At 41.7% G+C, this 15881-nt stretch overlaps 1 protein-coding gene across 1 annotated transcript in view; it reads right to left on the reverse strand.

The window, feature by feature from the left end:
* The window catches only part of LOC127639272 (fatty acyl-CoA reductase 1-like), a 32447-nt gene extending 18919 nt beyond the window's left edge, over positions 1–13528 (reverse strand). Inside the window, exons 1-2 of the mRNA XM_052121195.1 lie at positions 13414–13528; positions 1760–1983 (exon numbers count right to left, since the gene is read on the reverse strand). Coding sequence (XP_051977155.1) covers positions 1760–1948 — 189 coding nt within the window. The 5' untranslated portion in view covers positions 1949–1983; positions 13414–13528. The remainder of the gene's footprint in view (positions 1–1759; positions 1984–13413) is intronic.
* Between the last annotated feature and the right edge of the window lie 2353 nt (positions 13529–15881).

Below are 15881 nucleotides of genomic sequence, written 5' to 3' on the forward strand. Positions count from 1 at the left end.
CTGATCTCATGATGATCATCGGTGTCGTATAAGTCAGGTCAGTCTGTCAGAGGTCACTTTAGAGGAGCGTGCACCGTGTGTGTTCATCAAACTCATGCACTTTGTTTTCATTTATTTCCAGAAACGGCCCAATAAAACATTATTCCTGCTTATATCTGCATTCGAGTTACAAAGCTCCACCCCTTCCTCGTCAGAGTATGGAAATGCAGTTTGAGTTCTTCTGAACGATCCCAAATACGGATGGGATTTGTGGTCAGGTTGCTATGGCAACAATCAAGTGTTTTACAATATGGCCCTCGGGAAAGCAGTGCATCAACTTCTGCAGATCACTCAAAGTATCAAGTTCGGGGGAAACCATAAAGATAAAGCCCTGACGACCAAATACGAGTAAACACAGATGGGATGAAGGAAACTTTTGTTCACCTGTACTGGTTCAGTTCAGATTTGACGCCACTAACAATTCAAAGCTTAATGTTAGGACACGATCAAATGTCATCCGATCACAATGACTAAAGTATCAAGTAACACAAAGACAGCTATGGGAGGGAACAAACAACACACCTCACGGGACGACTTCTGACAACGAAGAAAAGAAAAGTGAGAAGATAAAGGACAATGTTTGTTAACGAATGTCTAAAGTCCACTTGCGTTTGAAAGCACATTGATTTTGCTACGGTAACGCCGCTCATCCACATTGGAACCGCATTGTCCTTCACCGAAAATGGAGACTTTCAAAATCGATCCCCATCAGGGCAGACTGGCCATAGGGAGAACCAGGACTTTTCCCATTGGGCCGGCTGCGAAACGAGGCTGAACCCCGCTGAATCGTCTCTCGTCTCTGATCGTATTCACGGAGAGCTATGTTGGGGGCGGGGAGCAGCAGCTCATTTGCATTTAAAGAGACACACACGAAATCAGCGTATTTTTGATTCCACCCAAAATGAGGCATTTATAACATGGTGTAGTCCACACTAATATGTTTTCCGCATCCGTTTTGTCCTTCCGCCCACACAGAGACGGCATTTTTGAGCTTTTTGAAAACGCACTCCAAAGTGGATACATTTGAAAAGCCGTTTTCACGTTGTGGTGTGGACTGTGAAAACGGATGCTTTGGAAAACGATGATGCATTTTTAGTCACGTGATCTATCCAACCAAAACAATCAAGATGGCGGCCCGTGTTATAGCGGCACTGTTTTGCCTGATGCTCACTTTGATAGCATTGTTTTGAAATGAAAACGCCGTTTTCAAATGTATCCGGATTAATGTAGACGTAGCCTCAGTATTCCTTAGTTTCACCAGACTTGACCCTTGGGGAGTCAAACATATCATTAAGTCGATCCACTGTCATGAATATGCCATCATAATGGATTCTATGCACCTGAATGTAGTAGGGTACTTATAAAATGAAAAATAGAATATTAAAGAGGTTCAAAACATGAATAATAAGGTCCCGGGTCAATAAACACACAAGGTACAGTAAAGCATTAAAGGGTGAAAAATTTAATTCTGTCATTATTTACTCACCCTCATGTCATTACAACACCATGTGACACTAAAGGAGATGTTAGGCAGTAATGTTAGTCTCAGTCACCATTCACTTTCATGCATCTTTTCTCCATACAATGGAAGCGAATGGTGACTGAGACTAACATTATGCCTACATATGCTTTTCTGTTCCTCAAAAGTAAGAAAAACATTATGATGAAATATCCCTTTAAATGACTTTACAAACAGATGCACGGCGAGAAGTGTTCTCACCTTACACTTCATCATGTCTTGAACGCGATCTTGCATGGACTGGCCCGCCTTTGGCCGCACGAGAATGTAAATGCCGTTGACGTCCGGGCACGAGCGCAGGAGTTTCTCCATCAGCACCTTCCCAATGAAGCCAGTGGCACCCGTGATCAGAACGTTCTTCCCCGCGTAAAACTCCGATACAGAGGCCATGATGAGTGAGAGATGTACTCCTTTCCTCCTGAACGCTGAGAGAGAAGAGAATGAGACAGAATGAGCCTCCAGTTCACCTGGTTTACTAGTCAAAACTCTCCACCATCCAAAATAGATCCAGAAAAGGTTAATAAGTGATTTTATCACACTAAAATCATGTTAACATGCATATTGTTTATATATGTTTACATGTCGTGGCTATACTTTTGATACAGTGAGTATTTTAACGTTTACGGATTGGCCCCATTGACTTCCATTGTAAGTGCTTAAAGGGACAGTTCACCCAAAAATGAAAATTCTCTCATCATTTATTCACCCTCATGCCACCCCAAATGTGTGACTTACTTTCTTCTGCTGAACACAAATGGACTATTTTTAGAAGTATTTCTCAGATCTGTAAGTCCATTCAATGCATGTGAATGGGTGCCAAAATTTTGGGGCAACATAGAAGTAATCCATAAGACTCAAGTGGTTAAATCCATATCTTCAGAAATTATATCATAGGCGTGGGTGAGAAACAGATAAATATTTAAGTCAATTTTTACTATAAATTCTACTCCCTGCCCAGTCAATCTCCACTTTAACTTTCACTTTCCCATTCTTCTTCTGTTTTTGGTGATTCCTTCTTGCATATCGCCCACTAACGGGCAGGGAGGAGAATTTAAGACAAAAAAATAATTGAAATATTGATCAGTTTCTCCCCCACACCTCTCGCATCATGTCTGAACATATGGATTAAACCACTGGAGTCTTATGGGTTGCTTTTATGCTTCCTTTATGTGCTTTTTGGAGTTTCATAATTTTAGCACCCATTCACTTGCATTGTATGGACCTACAGAGCTGAGATATTTTTCTAAAAATCTTCATTTGTGTTCAGCAGAAGAAAGTAAGTCACACATCTGGGATGGCATGAGGGCGAGTAAATGATGAGAGGATTTTCGTTTTTGGGCATGGGTGGACTGGCCTCCATCCCCCAACCCCACCCGACTCAACTTTTGGGCAGGTTTTTATTTCAAATCTAGGGCCAATGATTCTTCCCAGTCCACCCCTGTTTTGGGTGCGGGGTTAACTGTAACGTCAATTCTTGTTTTTTGTTTACTTTTGTCACAAACGCTGTCGATTGAGCTTAACTTCTATTGAACGCAGAATATTTCTTTTTATTCCTCTTTCCCCTCCAACTTTTATGAATGAAAGTAAATCAAGCCCTGCGGCCAACATTATATTTTCTGCCAACTATTACATCTCCAAGCGTGTTCTAGCTCAGTCTGACTGCAGATCTGGACGTATTCTCGTCTGTTCCCCACCCACATGTGGAGAGAGAGAGAGAGAGAGAGACAGAGACAGACAGGGCAGTTACTGGGAAACAGAAGGAGAGAAGTCAAGAGCAGCTGTAGGTCAGGCAGGATAAGCACTTCAGAACGTCGTAAAGGAATCTGCTCACTCCTCAAACACTCATTTATTCCAGACACACGCACAAATTCCAATGGAGAATTCCTCCCATGACACAAGCTTTCGACACACACACGCACGCACGCGCGCGCACACACACACACACACACACACACACACACACACACACACACACACACACACACACACACACACACACACACAGATATGATGTTCAGTGAGGGCCTATTCGCAAAAGTAATGTTTGTGAGTCTAACGTTTATATTTCCTATTGACACACTAAAGCTGAAGATATAAATGACCATCTGAAGATAAATGCTTTTGTATAACATCTTATGTGCCTAAGACTTTTGCACGGTACTGTAAATGATGCAAATTAAATTAAAATGATGGTATGAAGCGTCACAATATTTCACATTTAGGTAAACCAAAACACACACTTCTACTCGGAGTTTCCAGATACAAACATTAAAGATCTGTTCCTTTTACATGAACCTGCTTTGAAAAGGGAACGAGCACAACATCCTGTCTCCTGCTCGGATATAAACAAGCAGTGAACAAGACAATTGATTTGCAAAAATGCTAAATAAAGTGACTAAAACATGACCCAAACTGTTTTTCTCTTCGGTCTCTGAAGGTTGAACATCAATAAGCGCACATGAGTGTTTTTGCATAAATCAATATTTGAGTGTAGGACAGCTTTCAATATCAACTGCAGGTTGAAAAGTATTTCTCAAAACTATTAACTCCAATACTCTACTCAATTGAGTAAACTCATTCCCTCAACTGAATTAAATAATGGTGTCTCCAAAACGTGTATTTAACTTAACTTGGTGTTCAAATAGAATTAACTATATAACTATATTTATATTAACTATATCAGCTAACTGCAAGTAAACAACTCAGATTTGCTATTTAAATGTTGTTTCTTCAACTAAAGAATTTGAATTGAATGGACTCAAATGTAGGCTTAAATAAAGAAGATTATTACTCAATAAATAAATGTATTTCTCCACAGAAATGCATTTAAGCTTGTGCTTATCAAGTATGATAATACAGAATCATCATTTAAATCATTTGTACTATAAATCTACACTTTCACTTTCAGGATGTGAAAGTAAAAGGAGATTTATAGTAAAATAAAAAAAAAAAATAAGTTAAATATTTTCCTTATATATATATATATATATATATATATATATATATATATATATATATATTTGTTAAATATATTTATCATATTAAGTATATACATATACACACACACACACACACACACACATATATACCACATGCCATTTAAAATATTTTATTATATATATATATATTTGTAAAATATATTATATTAAGTATATATATTACATTATATATATATATATATATATATATACACACACACACACACACACACACACACACACACACGTGTAAATATAAAATGTTATATTTTATACACACACACACATAAAATATGCCTATATAAAATATTTGATTATATATATATACACTCACCTAAAGGATTATTAGGAACACATACTAATACTGTGTTTGACCCCTTTCAGCCTTCAGAACTGCCTTAATCCTACGTGGCATTGATTCAACAAGGTGCTGAAAGCATTCTTTAGAAATGTTGGCCCATATTGATAGGATAGCATCTTGCAGTTGATGGCGATTTGTGGGATGCACATCCAGGGCACGAGCTCCTGTTCCACCACATCCCAAAGATGCTCTATTGGGTTGAGATCTGGTGACTGTGGGGGCCATTTTAGTACAGTGAACTCATTGTCATGTTCAAGAAACCAATTTGAAATGATTCGAGCTTTGTGACATGGTGCATTATCCTGCTGGAAGTAGCCATCAGAGGATGGGTACATGGTGGCCATAAAGGGATGGACATGGTCAGAAACAATGCTCAGGTAGCCCGTGGCATTTAAACGATGCCAAATTGGCACTAAGGGGCCTAAAGTGTGCCAAGAAAACATCCCCACACCATTACACCACCACCACCAGCCTGCACAGTGGTAACAAGGCATGATGGATCCATGTTCTCATTCTGTTTACGCCAAATTCTGACTCTACCATCTGAATGTCTCAACAGAAATCGAGACTCATCAGACCAGGCAACATTTTTCCAGTCTTCAACTGTCCAATTTTGGTGAGCTCTTGCAAATTGTAGCCTCTTTTTCCTATTTGTAGTGGAGATGAGTGGTACCCGGTGGGGTCTTCTGCTGTTGTAGCCCATCCGCCTCAAGGTTGTGCGTGTTGTGGCTTCACAAATGCTTTGCTGCATACCTCGGTTGTAAAGAGTGGTTATTTCAGGCAAAGTTGCTCTTCTATCAGCTTGAATCAGTCGGCCCATTCTCCTCTGACCTCTAGCATCAACAAGGCATTTTCAGCCCACAGGACTGCCGCATACTGGATGTTTTTCCCTTTTCACACCATTCTTTGTAAACCCTAGAAATGGTTGTGCGTGAAAATCCCAGTAACTGAGCAGATTGTGAAATACTCAGACCGGCCCGTCTGGCACCAACAACCATGCCACGCTCAAAATGGCTTAAATCACCTTTCTTTCCCATTCTGACATTCAGTTTGGAGTTCAGGAGATTGCCTTGACCAGGACCACACCCCTAAATGCATTGAAGCAACTGCCATGTGATTGGTTGATTAGATATTTGCATTAATGAGAAATTGAACAGGTGTTCCTAATAATCCTTTAGGTGAGTGTATTTAAAAAAAAAAAAAAATTATATATTATATTAAGTATATATATATATACACACACACACACACACACACACACACACACATATAATATGCCTACATAAATTATTTGATTTTATATATATATATATTTTTTTTTTTTATATATTGTATTAAGTATATATACACACACACACACACACACACACACACACACACACACATACTCTTAATATGAAACATATAGTAAACAAATATTATATTTATATCAATTCTATAATATAATCTAACACAAATAACATCTTCACATTTTAGAATTTTTGGAATGTCCGGAAACCATCTGACATGTCTTGCCATACATTGTGTTTAATGCATTTTTAATGCATTGCTTTTGTGCTGAAACTGAGGCACAAGTTATATTTTTTTAACCCGTTGAAAGCGTGTCAAACAAGCTGCTCATAGACATGCAGTTGGTAAACGTTCCTCAGTAGTGCAGATCTGTGTGTTTGACATGTAAATGAATGTTTACATTGAGCGTGTTAACTGCCACAGACAGTAGCTGGTGTGGATCATTCGTTCGGCCCCTCAGGGAGGATTGAGTCTCCGGTTTCTTAAGAAAATGTCAGTGAAAAAGCCAACGCTTACAAATAGAGGTGACCCAGAAAGCCAATAGGAGGGAGAGATAACACAAGACAAGACTAGTAGAATAGGAAGGAGACGAGAATAAGAATAAGATCCTGCACACCCGTCTGGTCTCGTAACAGAGAAATAAACTAATCTCCCATAAGCCCGTATATCCAGTTTAGGAAAGACTATTTTAAAGTGATATCAGCAACAGATTAATTAATTTCTTAAAGGAATATTCCAGGCGTTTATAGGTCTTTCCAATGCTCTCTATGACTAACACTGATGTTGTCTCTGTCATTAGGCACATTATAGCAATGTGTGTGTATGTGTCCATTGATTCGCCCTATATCAGTTGTGCATCCTCCGGGACTAGTGAGAGTAAATGGCAAACAACATTATTAGCTAATGCATCACTCAAACGCTCAATGTACATAAGAGATCCCCCAATAATGGCATCTTATTAGAATAATACACTTAAATAGATCCCCAATTATTAGAGGTGTCATTAGGCACATTACACAAATCCCATTTCAACATCTGTCATTGGTTCACACGACCACACCCAACCCATGGACCGACAGTCTGTTCGCAGATTCACGTCTCGAGACATGAAAGTCTAACAAACAGACACCTTTTAAAAGAGCACAGTGACCTCAGGCAAGAGTTGAACATTCAAACTTAGTTCAAGTCCTGACGCTTTCAGTTATGCACCACATGCTATTGTAAATGCATTGTCATTTAGATAAAGAGACAAACACTTTTATCACAATAATGAGGAGTGGCGACCTTATTAATCCCTTAGACTTACACTCGATGTAAACATCGAGTTACATTGACTTGACAAAGCCGCATACTGTTGTTCTACAGATACAAGTCCGACATTTCTAGCTGTAACTCCTACAGCTTTTCAGCTACATCCACCAAACTTGGCACAGACCTTCAGACTGTTCTGAGTCATGTTGCTGTATCTATTCTAACTGATCAGAATAACGGTTTTCGCAGTTAGAGATCAAAAACTCCTATCTAGTTTGTATTTGCACAACAATAAATCGAGGCTATCGAGATGCAGAAATGATTTGGCGTTGTCTTCCATGTTGTTCGAATGAACGGCTACTTGTTTACAAATATATAAATGCAAATACATCCCTAATAGGACAGGGATGTATGGTTAGTCACCAAACAGTTCTGTCAAGCATGGTTCTAATTAGGCCTACGGTATAAATAGCACTTCCAGGTCACATTCGTTTTAGCCCAGTCCAGAGGGAAATACGGAGTTAAAATGACTACAATATCTATTATGACTAAAAGGAGAGCAGGCACAAGTGTGCAACGTAAATATAGAAGCTTCAAACTCAACTGTGTCATCACTTTATCTACAATGATCAAACACATCCTCGAAGTCATATTACGCAGACTGAAAATTTAGTACAGGGTTGTTTACATCTTCAGGGCCTGTTTTTGGCCATGGTTTTGTTGCAAAGACCAGTGAACTGCCAACCTAGATGGCATTTTAGAGCATCATATAGGTGCCAAGGCTTAAAAGCCACACAGCCTGGGTTCACTACAAAGTTCAAAAGTTGTAAATCGACTGCATGTGGCATAATGCATGCAGTTGACCACAGAAAATAATTCAGACTTTTCCTTTTCCATTTTTATTTTCAAAAAGCATGGTTACAGTAATGCACTTACAATGGAAGTCTATGGGGCATGCATTCCATAGGGTTTAAGAGCAGACTTATAAAGCTTGTATTTTTGTTAAAGCACTTCAATTAGTCGGTTAAAAGCAGTTGTGACATTGTCATTTTTATTCTCCCCAATTTGGAATGCCCAATTGCCCAAATCCCAATGCGCTCCAACTCCTCATAGTGGCGCAGTGACTCGCCTCATTCCGGGTGGCGGAGGACGAATCTCAGTTGCCTCCGCATCTTATCACGTGGCTTGTTGAGCGCGTTACCGTGGAGACATAGCACGTGTGGAGGCTTCACGCTAGTCTCCGCAGGATCCACGCACAACTCACCATGCGCTACACCGAGAGCGAAAACCACATTAGAGAGACCACGAGGAGGTTACCCCATGTGACTCTACCCTCCCTAGCAACCGGGCCAATCTGGTTTCTTAGAAGACCTGGCTGGAGTCACTCAGCACACCCTGAATTCGAACTCGTGACTCCAGGGGTGGTAGTCAGCATCAATACACGCAGAGCTACCCAGGCCCAGTTGTGACATTGTCAAAATCATCCTTTTGAATTGAGACTACTTTATGCTACAATGGCACACATGATGTGAATGTTTCCAGGTTTATGTAGGCGGCTGTGGCTCAGGTGGTAGAGTGGGTCAGCTGCTAATCGCAGGGTTGGCATTCCCGGCCAACACGACTCCACATGCCGAAGTGTCCTTGGGCAAGACACTGAATCCCAAGTTGCTCCCAATGGCAGCTCTGCCGCCATGTGTGTGAAATGACTTTATTCTGTAAAGCTACTTCAAAAACCTTTTAACACAACACACATACCTAAGAATTGAAGGCAAACGTACCAGGCCTTGTTTAAAGATCCCATTTAAGCAGTACAACTCATCCTGGTGTATTATGACTTGACAAATTCCTGAATCAACAGTGCCCGGGGGCCCTTGACTGCCCTGGGGGATGTGGGCTTTAAGGTTGTGGGATCCAGTTTGGTGACCCCCACTCGAAAACCCATCAACAATTAAAACAACCGCCCCCCGTCAACAACTTTTGGAAGGGGGGCCCTTGGAGATAATTGGTCCCAGGGCCTTTGCAAGTCATATTCAGTCCCTGATTTGAAGTGTCACAGGCTAAAACAACAAGCTAAAGTGCCATAAACCACCTAACCCATTATGTTTCAGCAGATGTCCATGTCTGTCTCCAACAGTATCAGTATCAGGGTCCCTGTGGTCCAGGTAAGGTAGTAGCCATCATATTTATAAAGCATACTTCTGTGAGGTTGCCTCAAAGGCAATGCCCAATTTCTGCATTAGCAAACTTGGCAATGGTCTGCTGTATTGAGTCTATGTGTAGGGGGTTTGTCAGAGTGTATTGAATAGGTTCTGTTCATTGTTGTTACTGCTGTTGCATTAACATCCCTTCAGGCATAAACAAAGCATATCTGTGATCAACCATTTGTGCAATTTACTGGAGATTAACCATGGCAATACCCTCTGTTAAAGGGGTCATGACATGAGGAATCAAATTTTCCTTTATCTTTTGAAAGAGGCCACTGTTTTATAAAAACATACTGTAAGTTTCAGACATCAAAACTTCCTCCTCACTGCAAAAAGAGCATTTGTTGAAACCAAGCTGCCAAAACACCTCATTAGGTGCGTTCCAATCCGCAGGGTCCCTACGCAGTGTTCACAGCTCCCTACTCACAGAGCACGGGGTGTCTGTTGAAGTTCACTTGACAACGTTTGTTCATTTGGAATACCAATGGATTACCTTATCACTTCTGTAGTCCCGCCCAGCACTGGCGGATCATGGGGGTGGCCGTGGCCACCATGGACAGAAGCCTGGCCGCCCCATTGGCCACCCCACTCGCAGTTGCTGTTTTAGTCATTATTTTTGGTCACTTTTGGGCACAATTTAGTTCTTTAGATGTGAAATCATCTCTGTACAAATGTCCACACACAAAGGTCGCCAAACCTTTCCGTCCCGGGTGTCATTGTATCCACTCACCCAACCGTCCCCACAGTCCGACGATATAAAAATGCTGCCCGAACATTTCTGTGCCACAACAGACTGATCGCTTGCCCCTGCCTCGACACCCCTTTGAAAAACTCCTGGCTCCGCCCCTGGTGCCCAGTAGTGGTGAGCAGTGAAATAGCAAAGAGCCAATCAGAACAGTGGGCATTTACATTCAAGTCTTAAAGGAGAAGCAGCACCAAAACTGGGCATTTCTGACAGAGGGTTAGAATGATGGTGGAAATGCATATGTGGCAGGGCGGAGGGTGGGGCCGGACCGTGATGCTGTATGCCCGGCCCCTAATCAGGCTGATCAAGCCCAAGAGGGATAAAGGCAACTGGAGTCGGCAGTTTGAGAGAGAGAGAGAATTATAGGCAGCTGCCCTGCATGTGTTTGTCTTTTTGTTAAAGTTAACCATTAAGTATTATTTATAGTGTTAAGCAGGTTTTCGCCGCCTCCTTTCCCCTCTACCTTGTTACACTGGTGCTGTAACCCAGGAAGGAGGAGGGATGTGCCGTAGTAGAGTCCATGCCACAACATATATTTTTTCCACATCGGAGCGGTTTGTTTGTCATTTGTTTTGTTCCGTCTCGTTGTAGTCGTTTAAATGCACGTTTCTTTTTGTTCCGCACACCCATAACATGGACATTATTGGATTTCATTCCAATAGTTTTTCGCCTGTTTTCGTGGTTTCCCGCTGGCGCACGGGAGCGGGCCGCTTCGCTACATTGGCCTGCCGCCTGCCGGGCGGCGTGATTGCTGCGGATGGTGTGGCTGCGTTCTCTGAAGGAGGGGTTTCGTGCCGTGGTGCCTGTTAACGGCTCGTTTTGTTTGAACTGTTTGTTTTTCCTCCTCAGGCCATCCACCTCATGAAAAGTTGAAACTGCCCCATTGAGCAATACTTATGTGCAATACTAAGCTTAGTCTATTTATATTCATGCAACATATCCTTCCTCATCTGCCATTACTATATAACAGCATACATAACAGTTACATATATATTTTTGTGAAAAGCATTTCTGACATTCAACATGTCGAACATTAAGGCGGATGGGCTACAGCAGCAGAAGACCCCTCCGGGTACCACTACTGTCAGATTACAACAGGAAACTGAGGCTGCTGTGGGCACAGCCTCACCAAAACTGGACAGTAGTCGATTGGAAAAACATTGCCTGGTCTGACAAATCTGGACTTCTGCTGTGGTACACACAATACAGCCTCAACTTTCTGTTCTGCTGTTGTAGCCCATCTGCCTCAAGGTTTGACATGTTGTGCATTCTGAGATGCTATTCTGCTCACTACAATTGTACAGATCGGTTATCCGAGTTACCGTAGCCATTCTGTCAGATTGAACCAGTCTGGGCATTCTCTGTTGACCTCTCTCACCAACAAGGTGTTTTCATCCACAGAAGTGGCGCTCACTGGATGTTTTTGCTTTTGGCACCATTTTCTATACACTCTAGAGACACTCTAGGTCATCATGGTGGCATAGTGACTCGCCTCCTGGTGGCGGAGAATGAATCTCAGTTGCCTCCGCGTCTGAGACCATCAACCCGCGCATCTTATCATGTGGCTTGTTCAGCTAATTATTGCAGAGACATAGCACGTGTTCCACGCAAAACTCACTACGCGCACAACCAAGAGCGAACCTCATTATAGCGACCACGAGGAGGTTACCCCATATGACTCTACCCACCCTAGCAACCGGGCCAATTTGGTTGCTTAGGAGGCCTGGCTGGAGTCACTCAGCACACCCTGGATTTGAACGCATGACTCCAGGTGTGGTAGTCAGCGTCAATACTCGCTGAGATACCCAGCCCCAATATTTTCCCCATTCTTATGGTTGATGTGAACATTAACTGAAGTTCCTGACCCATATATGCATGATTTTATACATTACATTGCTGCCACACGATTGGCTGATTAGATAAATCGCATGATTAAGTAGATGTACAGGTGTTCCTAATAAAGTGGCTGTTGAGTGTATACACACAGTGTATATAGATCCATTAAATGCAACATTGTAACTCAAAAGATTTTTCGCGCCAAGCCTACGGTTCAAGAATAATTTTGCTACAAAGTAACATTTGAACAGCAGTTTTGGCGCGCACACGGTCTCCCGAGTTCTTTCCATTTCATTCCGCCACACCAACTCATATTTAAACACTGATGTAACGGGAAAACCCCAATAATAATGAACATGGCTTTAAACCAGATTTTAACAGTACACTGAATCGGCGCCGTGGCATTTGTTAGTGCCGTGTCGAACCGTTTCGTTCTGCTCGACCGGTCAGCAGCTATCCGCCGAAAGAGACCCGCGTCCCGGCATCTTCTCTTCACTCGGCCCGTTAAACAAGCAACTGGCAACGCACGCGTTCTTGCGTTCAAACTCGGCTAGCTGGAGCGCAACTCTTTGAAGACGCGTTTTCTAAAGTTGCACTACAGGACACGCCGTCTTTAAACCACAGACGCGACGCAACGACCCAAGACGCTTGTCATGACGCATAAAGGGCCGTTCACACAGAACGCATTTTACGCATATTTCAATAGTTTTTCAATGTAAACACGCGCTGGACGTACGTCCTTGAACTTTACGCTGCGATTTTTAGACAACGTTTCAAGTTTTAAGGAGAAGAAAAAAAAGGAACATCAACTGATAAAAACGCGTCTCTGTACTCTTGCGTTCGTAACGCTGGGTATATCCTTTTATTAATAGCGCAAGTATGCGTTCTGTGTGAACGACCTCTAAAGCAAGAATTAAAAAACAGCGCAGAACGGAACGCAATCACGCGTCCCGTACATGTGAAGGGTTTGTAAGCTTTTAGATGATGGATTGCGTGGTTGAATTTGGTTCCCTTCTCATGTAGGAGCCAGATCCTATATCCAAAACAGCGTTTTCAAATCTCATCTGAACGCATCCCGAATGCAGAACGCATTCCTCGCATCTTGAAGGATGCTTTAACAAACCGCGACCAGATTCTCTCTTAAGTGTAGACATACAAATACAGTAGAAATACAGTGTATCACGCCATACCTTGCTCATGAATCACGGCTGGTGTAGACGATCGTGAACCGCAGCAGATGAGAGCAACGCAGACTCTCTCTTGCTCCACAGAGCTGCAGTGAACGCGCCAGCGTGTGTGTGTGTGTGTGCGAGAACAGGGTGTGACTACCACACACACACACACACACACACACACACACACACACACACACACACACAGACCATTTCAATGGACTTTCTGCACATGACCTAGACTGTAACTCATATAGGAAGGAACCAGGCTAGTTCTTACAGCATGTACACCAGTGAATACTTTTCAGGGTATGATGCAAGAATCAGCTATCATTATTGAAAGAAAATATATTTTAAAGCATTAAACTGACCTAAAGGATGCCTAATGCTTTGCTGCCTACCAACCAATTAGTAATATTCAAATTCATTAAGTACTGAACTCTAGAATATTATAAATCCTCAACTTCAATCAATATTTTGTGCAAATGCCATTTAATGGTAAAAGATGGTAAAAAATGCATGTATTGGTACAACAAGGCGCTACACATTAGCCGACTGCAGGCTTCTGCAGTTGGTTATCGATGGCTACTGACCCCAAGATTTCTGACCGTTTTGGAAGGCGTTAATGTAGTTGAACCCAGTTGCACAGTCATGTTGTGTTCAACAGCAGGGTTGGCCGGAAAGTTGAGGAGCTCAGCCTTCGCTGGGTTAACTTGCAGGTGATATTCCTTCATCCGGGCGGAGATGTCTGCCAAACAGGCTGAGAATCGTGCAGTCATCATGGTGTCATTGGGCTGGAAAGACAAGTAGAGCTGTGTCATCGACATAGCAGTGGTATGAGAAACCATGTGCTTGAATGATGAGTCCAAGTGGTGTTGCATATATAGAGAAGAGAAGTGGCCCAAGCACCGAGCCCTGAGGTACCCCAGTTAGTAGACTCTCCAGGCTACCTTGAAGGACCTACCTGAGAGCTAGAAATTAAACTAGTCAAGCCAACAAGACATTGCATGTTATTTTACGGGCAAACAATCTTAGATAAAGTGATGCGCATAGTACTACGCATTGCAAATGCATGCTAATATTAAAACGATGGAAAACAGGTTGGATGGGTAAGAATATGATTCTCAGATATAACCAATGAGCTTATTTCTTATCTAGTCAAGCAACTCTTAACATCAGACATAATTTGGATGAATGGTTATCTTTGTGATTCAGACTGTGCGCCCACTAAGCTAAAACACAAGTACATGTCTGTGCTGTTACTTTAGATGCAAGAACAGGACTAAATGGGAAGCAAACTTCCTTTGATCACTGAGTAGACAAAAACCACTCCCAGATTACTCAAAGATATCTGACCTGCAGGCTAGTATAGACCCGTCTACTTCATTCTCAGTCAGTTCATATATTTCGTTGTAGTTGTCCTGGAACAAGGGGTGGTGTAGTGGTCTAAGCACATAACTGGTAATCTGGTGATCAGAAGGACGCTGGTTCGAGCCCCACAGCCACCACCATTGTGTCCTTGAGCAAGGCACTTAACTCCAGGTTGCTCCGGGGGGATTGTCCCTGTAATAAGTGCACTGTAAGTCGCTTTGGATAAAAGCGTCTGCCAAATGCATAAATGTACACATCCATCCGTGTATTATGGTAACAGAATAGCATCTGCAGTAATTAAGTTCATTTTACCTTGAATAACACTTGCTATTCACTGGCAAACACATCATCATAATTGCACTTCAGGAGTAACACAACAGCTGTTACTTTGTAAATGTTGCCACCCATATTTGGACTACATTACCAAACATTCTGTCTAGTACTTTAAAAAGAGAGTCCACCCAAAAAAAATAATATGTTTGCAGAAGAATAGCTCAGCTCTGTGGTTTCATACAATGCAAGTGAATGGTGACCAGAACTTTGAAGCTCCAAAAAGCACATAAAGGCAGCATAAAAGTAACCCATATGACTCCAGTGGTTTATTCCATGTCTTCAGAAGTGATATGATAGGTGTGGGTGAGAAACAGATCAAAATATAAGTGCTTTTAAAAAAAAAGTTTTTATATAGAAATATTATTTTTTTTTTACTATAAGTCTCCACTTTAAAAAAATGTCAGATCTCATTCTTCCTGCATACCACCACGGACTGGTCAAAGGTGGGTATTTCTAGTAAAAAAAAATATATATATATATTGATTTGTTTCTCACACACCTCTATCATATAGATTCTGAAGACATGGAATAAACCACTGGCGTCAAATGAATTACTTTTATGCTGCCTTTGTGTGCTTTTTGGAGCTTGAAACTTTTGTCCACCATTCACTTGCATTGTGTGGACCTACAGAGCTGAGATTCATTTAAATACATAGTAAATGCAAATGATGAGAGCATTTTCATTTCTGGGTGAACTATCCCTTTAAGTGTTAGGATATCCCACTCCTAATCTTGAGGAAAACAAATGAATAAAAATCGTTCATGCGATCTACAATAAGTAG

The sequence above is a fragment of the Xyrauchen texanus genome, chromosome 47 (genome assembly GCF_025860055.1).
Source record: "Xyrauchen texanus isolate HMW12.3.18 chromosome 47, RBS_HiC_50CHRs, whole genome shotgun sequence".
NCBI lineage: Eukaryota > Metazoa > Chordata > Actinopteri > Cypriniformes > Catostomidae > Xyrauchen > Xyrauchen texanus.